The 13926-nt window shown below is 36.4% G+C and overlaps 1 protein-coding gene across 1 annotated transcript in view; it reads right to left on the bottom strand.

Moving 5' to 3' along the window:
* The window catches only part of HDAC9 (histone deacetylase 9), a 491076-nt gene that overhangs the window by 52609 nt on the left and 424541 nt on the right, over positions 1 to 13926 (bottom strand). The window contains exon 23 of the mRNA XM_075050402.1: positions 3662 to 3780. Within this exon, the coding sequence (XP_074906503.1) occupies positions 3662 to 3780 (119 nt within the window). The remainder of the gene's footprint in view (positions 1 to 3661; positions 3781 to 13926) is intronic.

Below are 13926 nucleotides of genomic sequence, written 5' to 3'. Positions count from 1 at the left end.
CCTTTTCAGACACAAACCCTTTTTTGGGGAAGACCTTCTTTGGTACAAAGTGGTTGTACATTCAAAAGTATACCTACTGTTTCTAATTATGCTAGGTAGTCTTCTAAATGGCATTGTCGATAATAAAGCTTGCCTTTTTCTTACTAAGATGGTAGGAATATAGCTGGTACCAAAAGCCCGAGAACTTCCCAGCAGCAGAAAGTTCTGCCATATGCCACCAGTCATCTCAAGTCTTTGAAGTCTATTTTTTTCTTAACGGAATATAAAACCCATCACAAAGTCTACGCACATGGGTTGAGTATATGCTTCAAGATGTGTATATGTACTTAGGTATATACAAGCACCTTTTGAAATTGTAGCACTTCATCGAGAGAGAGAGAAAGAGAGAGAGAGAATTGGAACAAAGGATAAAAAGAGCCAACACAAAGAAAAATGTGCCTGTGAAATCCTCAAAGTTGGGGTTGAAACAAATGTTTTAGTTAATCCTCATTCTCAATTCTATACTGCACTAAACAAAAACTGTTTTGGGGCCAGGTAAAAGTTAGTTAAATATTCTTTAGTTTAGCAAAAACTTTTCTCCTCAAAAAATCAACAGACAAGGACAAATTGCAAAGGCAGTTGGAGAAAAAGATTCACTTAGTGAAAGTGATTTGAAAAACGCAATAAGAAATGAAGGTTTCAAACTTCCTTTCCAATCCTTTTTAAACACTATCCCTTTTTTTTTAATAGAAAAAGACTGTTAGTGATTTCGTTACTTAATGGGACTGGAGATAAATTAGGTAAGTGAGATATCTTTTAGCTCTGCTATCATCACTCATCTCAGTTGGCCTTCTTCCATCCTACACTCTTCTAGAGGAGCTGAGGGTCACCTCACTGTGAGAAATCTTGACGTGCATCAGACCCATGAATTTAAAATCAGCTGCAAAAATATATACAATTATTTTGTTGCTGATGTGTTTGTTTACTAGGCAGAAATGGCAGCTCCACAGTATGTCAGATTGTATGTCGATACAGCAAAAAATTAAAATACTGGGTTAAAGCAGGTTATAATTTACATCTCTCAAACCGTGTAGATTTAATAGACCAATTTTTCTTCTGTATGTAATTGCCTGCTATATGGTTACTCCAAAGTTGTAATTAGTCCAATCTCTTATCTTCATCCTATGGCTTTTACTTTATGATTTGGGAACGCTGATTGGTTAATAAATTTTTATTTTTTCTCTTTGACTGTACTCTGAAGGAAAGACATAAACAATTCCTTCTCAAGAATCTGGTGTCTCCCTAACTCTCTTTAACAGCAAGGTTAGTAGCTAAGGACCCATCTTCTCTCCTTTGATGTCAATCTCTTCCTAATTTATATGTGTAAAGTTTATATTGGGTCACAGAAATCAGAAAATTCAGTGTATTAAGTGTACACAAAGTGCTAAAGATTTATAAAGAAAGAATATATACAGGTTAAACTTTGGTCTGTGTTTACTTGTTTTTGGCATAATTTCAAATTATTATAAACCAATTCCATTAAAAATTTGCATGAATATCTATTTTTACTCTTTAATATGAATGTTTGTCTTTGGACTTTATTTTTTTTAATAGACTGTTCATTTTTCTACATACCACATATAGTATGCTATGTTCTAAAATGGTATGGTGGAATGTGGAGAATTTTGTTTTGGGGAAATAATAAATTCCTTTGGCTCTGTACAAAAGGCTTTATTCATCCCTCAGGTGCATGATCATTATCTGGGTCTATCATGGCTTTTCCCTTAATTTAAACAAGAACCACCTACTGTAAATCACCTCTTTTTCTTACAGACACATGTGCAACTGGTAGATGTGCAGCCTCTTACATTAAAAAATGTACTAAGGTTTCAGTTTCTAAAAAAAGTTATGAAGAGATAATAAATTAATGCATGAATGAAAATTAACACTGATTCCAGTATCAAACAGTTTTTCTTTGCTGTCAGGGTGAAACTCAGTCTAAGCTGAGAGGAAAATAGGAATCTTACTGCAATTTCAAGTTAAGTTGTTGAAGCTGCTATGCCAGAACATCATGTATGCCACAGTGTCTTAGTGAGGCATCATACATGCTTAAGGGACATGTAGCATGCATTCTCGGATGCTAAATGCAGGTAATTATACAATTCTTCTCAACAAAATATCTATTTTGTACCAGTTGGAAGCTCAGCTCCCTACCACATAAGCTCACGGAATGGTGCCTCTCACCAGGAACCATACTTATGGAAAAAAATAGTGTGTAAACCTCTTACAAACGGCTTTTTCACGCACAATGTTTTACTACAAATCATAATACACAGATAAGTGATAGTCAAACATGCATACAGGCTGCTATGTTTCTTTCCTCTCTAGTGCAACCACTGCATTAACCTGAACACCTGTGCTAAAACTCAGGATGCCTTACATGCGGACACAGGGATGTTCCCTTTCCAATCCACTTGTGCATTATTAGCACCCGTGTGAGTGTCTTTGGGTAGGCCCTTGCACTGCTCTCTGCATTCTTGGTTTCCACAGCATGCCACTACGGACAGTCACTCTAGCTCTCCATCTATCCTTTTGTCTTTGGTATTCAGGGGAGCTTGTGCAGCATGAAGCTAAAATGAAAATAAAATGTATATGTCTCTTCTCTGCTCCTCCTGAGGTAAATACCAACTTCATTCTACTGACCTGTAACAAAAGGCAGAGGTCAGAAGGACAAAATCCTCTGAGTTGGAGTCCATTTGTGCAGAGTATCAGTGACTTTTCCAGACTTTTCCAAAGGCATTTGTCATTAGAGGAAGAGATCCATATTTAATAACTATTTAAGTGTTATTATGGTATTTCTTGAGATATGCTGAAGAAAAGTTTATATACTGAAGAAAATTATTCACAGCATTGCATTAGGAAACCATTTTGTGTTGTCTCGGGGAAAGCAATTTATATATAGTGGTTAGAGTGCACATTGCTGTACAGAGCGTTACTACATTACCCAGCCTTGCTTAATATCTCAGCTTAGAATCAGTTTGTTCACAAGATCCTGTAAGAGCTAGTGACTTTCAAGAGCTACGTATGAGACCCCTCAGACAGACCTGTCTTTCAGAAAGTATTAAATCTCTGCCATGAGCACACATTTTGGAGGACTGAAATGGACATCCAAACATTGAGACCCAACAGAGTAGTCTTAGAGAACTCTGGTCTTCATGAACACTGATGTAATTCAGGATTAATGCCATTGAGCTGAAAAGATTACAATAACAAAAGAGCAATATGAGATTTGACTTAGGCCTCCAAAGTCTAAAATCTCCAACATATATTTAAAGAGAAATAACTTACTCCAGCATTTGGAAAATGGTGCCATTGAAAAGCATGAAACCTCTAAAATGTTATTTGAATGCCAGAAAAGTAATACTTTAAAATGCCATGACAAAGATGCCAAGAGGAACAGAAAGGAGTGAGCCAGAAATGCTAACATGTTCATTTCCATCCTGTCTGTGAGCTGGGCAAGACCCACAGCTCCATGGACGTCTCTGGGTATTAACTGATGGACAGTCCCTGCCCTCAGTGACATGGGTTTCATCTCACAAAACAGAAATATGGAAATAAGCTGGAGTTAAAATAACTAGAAAAAATACCAATTCAGAAACACGCGCCTTATGACGATACCTACATTTAGCTGTGACTTTGTAACCGCCCAGCGGAGGGTCATGGCCTTCCACAGCATCGAATCCTGCTGACACTAGCACAATCTCTGGATCAAACTCATTGGCGGCTGGCATAATCACAGTCCTATAGAATGAAAAAAACCAACCTGTTAAAAATTAAAAGAATTATCTTCATGATATAAATTGCCACAACCTCAAAAATCCACAACACAAGATATTTTCTTTTAATTAAACCAATCTCCACTGTAGCTGTCCAAAACCAAACAAAGTCCAAGGCTTCAATTAATTTCTTTCTACAGTCACTCTTTTTTCTTTTCTATGATTGAGGAAAAAAAATAAAATGCAGGTACATGTGAAAGCCTCTAATATTACACACACATCTGTGCCTGTTTTATCCTGCTGCCTATAAAAATCTGCCTCTTCCAGGGAAGTGACTAATGGTTTACAGAGAGCACTCAAAGCCTGAGTGGAAACCCGGACTGCTCCAGTTAGTGCGAACTTGGTGTAAATTTGAACTATAAATTTCTTTTGGGAAAATGTTTGCTTTCCAAACTTTTTTTTTTCTTCTTAACATTTTTAAATGTTTGTCGAGGTGGGGGGTGACTCTAGCAAAGGAAAAACATGAAATTCCCTTAATCAAATCCAGACTATGTTGTTAAGCCTTTCCAAGGTCAAGCATAACAGGAATGTGACAACCACAAACTAGTGACAGCAGCCCCTGCTGGTGTCAGGAAGATAATTCAGCCCTTCACAGTCACAAAGATTCCACTTTTTTAACCCCTTCCTTGACAAACTTCCATGGGAGTATTTTGTCGCTTTGTTTTTGCTCTTCTCCAAACTCAAAGCCTTAAAGATGTACTGAAGGAGAAGATAAAACCCTGCATTCTGCACTCGCAGATGCCTTCTTTCAGGCTGACTTTCTGAAGGGAAGGCGTCAGGATGGCTTTTACACTAGTGCGACAAATGCTGAGCCTGTAATGACTGCGTTAATTCAGGGGGACATCACTAACATTAAAAGGCAAATACACAAATGAATATTCTACTCCAAATATATTAACTCAAGGAAATCCCAATTGGTCTACACGGGTCAAAGTCTGAGGATCAATTTTGCGCATGTGTAATACTATTTGTCTTAGTTCAATATTTATTTCTTTATTAATTAATCAGCTTAGGCCAAAGAGATCATGTTTTTGTTGAAAGATTAAGGTTTTCTGTGGGGAAACAAAAAAGGCATATTAATAATATTTTGACAACTCTTCAAGTTTTTCTTTAGTTTAGTTCTTGATCTAAATTTGTAAATTTCATTTTGTTCTGATTTCCTCAAAGATAATTTTCATATTAGGAAAGTGTTCCTTTCACTTATTAGTCAGAGAAAAGCAGAATTCATACTAAGTTAAAAGTCCTTGTCAGGGCATACAGCTTTTCAATGAATATCATTTTACATTAGAAAAAAAGGATAGAGGCAACTTCATTTTTCCAGTGATTTTGCTGAAATTGCACCATGAACGTCTGCAGGCAAAGTGATATAAGTTGTGAAATATTCCTTTTTTTACACATCATTAGTAGGCCTCTGCTGAAGTATGGCTTCCAGTATTGAGCATTGCACTTCAAGAAGGACCTAGACCAACTTGAGAGAACAAAAGGAAAGAAAAAAATTCTAAAAAATGTGACCTAAGTGGATAAAATGATAGAATTATAATTATTTGATTCACATAACATGACAGTAAACATGATAAAAGTCCATGAATATGTAAGTGGTTGTTGCAAGAGGAAAGAAATAACCTGTTCTGCATTTCCAGGGTGGATAGGACATGAAGTAGTTGCAGCAGGAAAGCTGTAGTTCAGACACTGGAAAAAGCTTTTAAATAGTAAGGATAGATAATCGTTTCAATAAAATGTTTAAGAAAATTGAAAAGTGTCCATCTCTCTGATTTTTTTATAATAGGTAAAACAAATATCCATCAGGCTTGCCACAGGTTCAAGCTGACATGGCCTTGAGGCAGGAGGTCAGATTACTTTTCTTCTAGGTCTTTTTCCTATACTTCCATGGTGTATAACTACGTAACACACAAAGTACACGTAAGAATAACTACATTAGACACTATAGTGACTGAACATTTTTGCAGGCTAATCTCCACAAAGTTAGGGAACAATATCAGGAATAAAGATCTCTTATGCAACCACATCTTTCTTATGTACATACCTTCTGATACTCTAATTATACGTTCATTGTCTGAAGCAACACATACTTCCCAAACTTCCCCATGTCTGCAACACATGTGGCACGGATCCTGATTAGCGATGAGGACTGTGGCTGATATGCAATCTTGATCTGTCCCCATAGCACCATATATCTTATACACTGAAAGAAGGAGGGATCCTATGGAGAACCCTCCCTATCTGCAGCCACTTGAGCTTTTGCCCTCCTCCTCTCCATTCACATTTCCTCAAATTCAAGTCAGGCTCTGTTTTTTATTTCTTCATGTCAAATAAAGTGGCAGCACGACAGAGTACAACACAGACAATGCTCAGAAGTCAGAGGATGGAGTGTGTTGAGTACAGACAAAAGCTCTGGAAACTCAAGTTGCTGAGCATTAACAAACCTAACCAGGCTAAGAGAGAACGAGATTTTTGAGAGTCTTGTAATTTGGAACATTGGGAAAATCTACCACACTTCTACCACATTTCAAGACCTTGCTCAAAAGCATAAAGATGTCAGCACTTTTTTTTATAACTTGGGCAAAACAATGCATTTGACCCTTAATCTCATTCTTAGAAGCAGCAAAAATTGTTTAGCCACAGTTTCTTCAAAAATTTTGTCAAATAAATATATCTGACATGAAAACTGCCAGCCATGCTGGGTAACACTAGTAAAATTATTAAATACTGAAAGCAAGGTCTTTCAACACAAAGCACCAGGAATAGCTATTAACACCATCTTTAATAGTACTGAACAGGAAATAGTAGCATATTCATAAATGTCTACAGAAATGATATATAGGAATCTCAGCTAAAGGAAGGAGAAGGCTATAAGGATAATAACTGGAGGTGGCTTTTACAATTCACTGTTCTGCTACTGCTTTCAGTATTACCTGAATTCACATGACTAAAATAAGACCTAAGAGGGTTTTTCTGAAACAAAAAATTTTTTCTTTCAAAAACGTACACCGTGTCTGTTAAATTTCACCAGAAGAATAGCACCCTACTTTTGCTATAATACTGTCTCACAAATCATGACAGAATTTTGCTGCTGCTACTCTGCATACTACGTACCACAAGAGCTAACGTATGTACCCACAAGACCTGTGTCATTGTTCATTTCTCTTTCATCCCCCATAATATTGAGGGACTTGGAATGCCAGAGCTCATCCATCTTACACTGTTCTTGATTTAATACTGAACAGAAAATCTAAGGACTTTTCTTTAAAAAAGACGTTATAGAAAATGTAATCTGTTTACCAAGATAGCAAGTTTGACTCATTTCTAAAACGTCTCAGGGTGTCCATGGCCCTTGTTACAGCAGCCAAGGCTACTATTTGGTCTTTCAAGAAGGTGACAGCTGCAAGTCTCTCAATTGCAGAGAGAACCATATGGCCATCTACTTCCTAAATCTCTAATCCAGTCTTCCTCTACATTAACCAACAGGCATTTAAGGTTGCTCCTCTTTTGAATAACAACTATGAGATCTCCGCTCAGAGAAGAGTGGCTTAATGTCTAGAAAACATTGTAGCATTTATTTTGGACTTTGTGTAGGTAGGACGTCTCTAACCTTTGTCTTGCTTTGGCAGTAACTCCTTTGTGGCACAAAACACACAAGTAAATTCCTTCACAAAAGTGACAGATACTTTCTTATTTTATGAAGTACTATAAGGAATCATATACATATGTTTTTAAATATGGGCTAAATTTCACCAGGACATAAATATAACCTTTTGGCATTTGCACCTCTCAGGCTTCAACGCCTTCATTATCCCTGAATAACTGTCTTTAGAAAAACGTTTTGAGGTTGGTATCTGTAAAGAAAGCCTACACAAAGCACTAGATTCCATCCCTTTTTTTTACCCCAAAGCAATGTGAAGCTCACTTCTCCTTCATAAACAGGCTTCTCCTACCTCAGGAGAGTAAGGACAGTTGGACAGGCAGGGACAGCTCCTGACTCTTCACTGTCTTTTGGGAGTAGGGAATCATCAGACCCTGTATCCTTCTCCTATCCCATCTCATCTACACTCTGGAGGGCACAGCCGGGTGTAAGAAAGAGAAATCATCCATTGACTGCCTCCTCAGGAGCTCCATAATCATAGTGCTTCCCTTCTCAATTACCTAAAAGAATCCTCTGAATGAGATCATAAGAGAAAATATGCTTTTTTTTTAAAGCACACAACTGTCCTTGGTCATACACTAATAGATATTCATGTTAACCTTCCCAAATTCCTCAGACCAACCTTACGCTCAGAAGTCAGGCTGCAGCTGGCAGGATTTGTTATGGTGCAAAGGGTCAGAACTCTGCTCATCAGAAATCCTTTGCAAGGGTGCATAGGCAGCCTGCACTCAGACCTAGGTAGGAACAGTTATAATCTTACCCGCAGGAGGAGTAAGGAATATGTTTTGGCTTCTGGCCATAGGTCACCAGGCAGGTACAGACTGGGGACTGGCAGGCCATCAGCTTCCTGCTCGAAGCCAGTTGGGCTGCAGGGGTTACCAGCAAACAGAAATTAATGCTATGATCCTTCTCTGACAAAATGAATAGTTTTTGTCAGAAGAGAAGTCAATTTTATTCTTCCACTATGACTCACACTCTCCTCTACTCCCTTCTCCAAAGAAAATAAAACACATAAAAGAGATATTTATTTTCTGCGATCCTGAATCATATAGAAGCATAAATATTTGGTATACCGTATTCACCTAATGATGACAGCAGAGTTACAGGGGCATCTTGCCTGGCTGACTGTTTCTTTCTTTTCTCACATTTTCGTTAATAAACGTGTCAAAGCCTGAAAGCTTGAGCAGCTGGATCACAGGAGTTATTCATCCATGCTAAATGTTGCAGTTACAATGAAACTGTGTCCTCCAGCCCAAGGTAGTGCAGATCCTCCTTTAAGTCTGATAGTACTGGGAACAGAGCATGTGTCTGGGAAGCTGAAAAGATTCATTTTTGTCCCACTAAGTAGATTTCCCCAAAGAATTAATATGTTCCATTCGGGTATGCTGCTGTCTGCAGAGAAGCCAAGGGATGGCTTCCAGTTGGGTGTAGTCCTAGAGAAAACATCAGGCATGTGATCCTCCCCTCCCCACCAATCTGAACATCAGATGCAAGACATTAAAGAGATTCTACCAAGGGACTCTGTTCCTTTTATTCTTCCATTCTATTTTTGTACATCTAAAGCACATGGTTAGGTTGCTCCCAAACATTTGTTCTCCCAGAAGAGATTGCAGAGAAGTATCCAACCCAGAAATGACTCTGCAAGTACCATCACACAGAGCTGGAAATCTCCAAAGAAAGTTAAGTTGATGCAAATAGCTACAATTCTTTTGCTATGTTGGTAATTCAAAAAGGAAACGAGCAGGAATACCAGTCCAGCACAGTAATTTATGTAACCAAGAGAAAAAATCCACACTGTTCTAAAACTGCAGATTGGAGTGGCTTAGTAACATAAATTATTTGCTCTTTCCCTAAAATCCTTCAGTGTTTTCATCCAGTGATCTCAAAGTATTTTCAGAACATTAATAAATGGGAAGGCTTATATCTTCAGATGGTATAAATCAGTATAGCTGTTTCTGATTGCATAGTCCTCTAAAGCAAGCATTTCTTGTACCCACTTCACAGATGAATCAGCTAAAACTAAAAGCTGGTAAAACACTTGAATAAATTACTTAGTTGTCCCTGGAAAAACCTTGAAATAAAATGCAGAAGACTCTAAGTCCATTACTTCAACTAGAAGAAAACACTTTAAAAGCGCTGTTATTTATTCAGTTATACCAGACCTGTATTTTGCAAGAAAAATATATACAATGCATTAGTGCTATTAGAGTGCGGGTTTTGCCACCAAATGAAGATCCAGTCTGTTGTTTGAAAGAGTGCAGGTCGTCCTACAGTTTTGAAAGAGTGCAGGTCGTCCTACAGTTTCTCAGTTTTACATTCTGCAAATAAAATACTGTTCCAAACAATCACTATGTTGTCCTACCTTAAAATTACACAAGTTTAAGTATGTTGTTGAATGCACCCTGATATGAATAGATCAGAAAATATTTAAAAGATTGCCCTGATAGGTATGTGGAACTTATGGTATCTATTATTTTTATGTGTTGTTTGCACATATGTTTTAGTGTAACACAATATCAAGTAATGTCTATCCTTGCAGAAAGCTACATAGCATTTCTGTACAACTATTGGATAATTTTTTTTTTTTTGTCTTTGTATTAATTGAGTTTGTACTAGTGTCTCTCACTAAAATTTTGGTTTACCTTCATGACATTTCTTTATGCCAGTTCTACTGGCAGCCTGAGTTCACTGAGGCCAAACCTGAGAACTCTCCCCCCAAACTCCTTGCTGACTGTCATCTGACCATCAGCTTTGTCCTGGACTTATCCTCTCAGGTATGCCTAAATTCTGCGGATTTTATCTGTATTAGTTTCTAAGTTATATCTTTTATATAAGTTTTATCTTTATAGCCTTTATTTTTGTATTTTTTCTTTTATCCTTATAGGTTTTCCTTTTATAACTTTTTAATAAATTTATTTCTTCTCTATTTTTTATAAGTACAGTCAATATTCTTGTCCTTACTTTTATTTTACAATTAACTTATTCGCTTTCTGGAAATACAAAATATATTTTTCTTTTATTCTTCAGTGGGCAAAAGGCACCACCACATCAATACAAAATCCTTGCTACTGTAAATCACAGTCATTTCACTGGGATTTACACATGGTATTAAATTTAAGCACATGCCAAAGTGTTTAAAGGGTCAAGGTCTTCCATGGATGCACCCAAGTTGGTAATTTCAAACCTTATACTTCTAGAAGTATCTAAGTGCCACTGAATGAAAAGTTTTAGAAGCACCAATAGATTTGCCTTTTTTTTTTTTTTTTTGGCTTTTGAAGACATTTTCATAGCCTAAGGCTATTATTTGTGGGTTCCTTTTTAAATGAATAATTATTTTGGCATCCTGCATGCAAGTTTCCTGAGTTCTATTACAGCTGGAATGGCAACATCTTAAGTACTCAAAAAGCGTAAGAAATATTGACTACAATATCTGCTGATCCTTCCTTTTTTATTATTATTTAGAAAGGTGGTTTCAGTGTAATTATAAGGACTCTTCTACATTTGATCTACAGTATGCCTCAGTCAGAGTCTCTGAACTAGTAAAAAAAGAATCAAAATAAGAAAAAGCTAACAAAGATGAAAAGTATGAGAAAAATATTAATTTGTGGTTTTCAGAATTTGCTTAAAAATTAATAGCACAGTCAAATAAAACTATCCAACTTCTAGAAACATGGGCAAATGCATATACACACATACAATGCACATTTACATCCATATTCAGAACTAAGTAAAATTCAAAGTTCAGTGGCACCAGGTAAAGTGATTGGCTACAAATTATGGTTAAGCTTGCTCAAAGGCTATGGGTCCAAGTACCTCTCAAATGATTATATGTTGAAAGAAGAGGTTACCTTGGAAGGATCAAAGACTTTCAGCTGTCCGGTATGCAAATATAAAGCCTTCTATGGAAATATAGGCCAAGATAGCACTTCCAATAGCAGGATATCTCCTTACAGAACACTTTTACCCTGAAAAGTGACTGAGTAAAAAAAAATCTGCATTTTCTATTAAATATTCCTCTGTCTTTTAGATTCTTATTTGTGGGAGCACTGACGTGATGAAAGAAAAATTTACTATCTTTTTACCTTTTCTTTATTTCTCAGATCTCAAATAAAGCTGGTTGGTACCATGCCATTTTGTGCAACATAACTTATTTACTAAGTTCCAGCTGTTAGCTAAAGGACTGATGTGGCTTCCAAGAGCTATATAACTGAAGATGATATATGAGAAGGAGGAAATAGAGGTTTAATTTGTAAAGATGGAGCTTAAAATAAACCACAGCATGACTTAAAATAGTATCACCAACACTGAGAAAGTAAAATGCAATAAATATAGAATCCCACCATTTTAAGTCAATTATTTTCCTATCAAAGCCATTCTAACATATATGGGAAATGGTACTGATGCATATACACTGCCAAATTTTACCCTTAAGTATTATTTAGGATAGCATTTAGCTTTCAGGGTGTAACATGTTTTTACCAGAAAAAAACAATTCAGTGCCCATTTCTGTTATTAATTGGTTTTGGGTTTGGGTTTTTTTTTTGTTGGGGGGGGGGGAGGAGAGCAAATCTTTAGACGCTTTTCTGCCATAAATATAATAATCACATTTGGGGGTATTTTAATTTTTCTGTTTTAAAGTTTGCATGGCTGCTTAGAAAACATGACATTTCTATGAAGCCTGAGGACACTACAGTATTTTCTATAACAAAATAACTATCAGTTTTGCCCTTCTACTAAGTAATTTCTTTCAACAATATTTTATCATAAAAGCCAGTGGACTTGGCCTAAAATGTTACCATAATAAACTAATAATACTACTAAAATGGTTCACTGCTCCCAGTAAATCTTATTACATAGTAATAAGATTGCTGCTAAGAAGACAAAAGAAAGTATTATAATATCAGAAATAGTTAAAGGCAGAGGTAAAAACTTACCTCAATGTGTTGCATTTAGAGAGTTCACAAAATGAATGATAGCATGGTATCCCCTGTGAGGAATTTCATATGTCTATGAAAAACCATATTATTTTGAGCTTATCCTATCTTTCAGTGTATTTTTGGAGTACTTGACACTTTTAAAATTACTTAGCAATCTAAGAATGGTATAAGAGAAAGGGCAGCGTAGTACCTGTTTTACTTACACTCCACAGGAATGGTGGAATTGGGGAAAAGAAGGAAATGGTGGTGGTCTGAATAAATTAAAAATTAAAAAGAGGGCTCTGGAGTATGAAGCTTGTCTCTAGGTCCAAAATCTACCCTTCTCCTTTACGAAAAACCTTTAGAAAAGCTTTCTAATTTGGGCATATAGCATACAGTTTGACAAACAGCAGCAAAGAGGAAAATATGCTATCCAAAATTTACTGCTATTGATTGTACAACAGCTCAGTTTGCAATGTTAACAATCTGCTTATGTCACCACTGAAGTAATTACTAGAGAAATTTAAAGTAGTTTTCAATTCTTGCAAAAGTGAGATGTGGAGAAGGGAGGGTAAAGCTTATTAAAAAATGCCTGGGGAGATGAATTGAAGGGGTTGCATATTTCATGGGAGCAATAGGTTGAGTGGATAAAAGATACAGAAATACCTTGCAAAAAATACTTTTACCACAAAATTTGCTAAATTTCTGAAAAGTGCAATTTGCCCAGAAGGGGATTTTTTTTTTCTTTCCTTTTAAATGAAAAGAAAACAAACATTTTCTAGAAATCAAATTCTTCATCAAGGTCACGGCCATTTGCAAAAGCATAATTTTTCACATACTGTATTCATCAACATGGCTGTGAATACAAAGTACATGAAGTTGTCTTAATTTTTTTCTCAGAGGTCTCTACAGATTCTCTCCTGCAAATGCTTTCTTGCTTTGTCTTGTATTTCCTTCCTCATAACTACTTTTAAAGGTATTTTCTGTGTGTGTGGTTTTCTGGCTTATCATTAAACAGAAATTTCACAAGTTTCTGGATAGCCACTATTATTTTAGTATATATTATGTTGTCACTATTCCTTTGAAGTAATGCTATTCAGAAAATTGCTTATAAGGCTAATCTTATTTTTCAGCTCTTATGAGGTATTCTTTCAGAGGGAAGATACAGACATGTGTCACTTCCTCTTGTTTTTTGCTGATGAACAACATACACTGATAGAAAAGGAACATATGGACACTTTCTCACACCCAAACCAAATTAACCAACAGGAAATGTCTCTGATCTCAAGCTGGAAGATACTGATGCTATAGGCAGCAACAGTATCCAACACTTCTGTATTAGTAAATACAGGCCTCTTTGTTTGTCTCATGCTTGGCAGAACTTTGTCATTGGAATTGAGGCCACTTCAGACCATCCCATTACTCCACTGTATTTAAACAGACCAGATGGCTTCATTCTGATATCTAAAAATACAGCATCCCTCATATAACAAGGTTTTACACAGAACAGAAACATCAAGTCTTCTCTCTTCAC

Source organism: Buteo buteo, chromosome 2 (genome assembly GCF_964188355.1).
Source record: "Buteo buteo chromosome 2, bButBut1.hap1.1, whole genome shotgun sequence".
NCBI classification, from domain to species: Eukaryota; Metazoa; Chordata; class Aves; order Accipitriformes; family Accipitridae; genus Buteo; species Buteo buteo.
The sequence above is the reverse complement of the archived record's forward strand: the minus strand, read 5'-3'. Positions and strand labels throughout refer to the sequence as shown.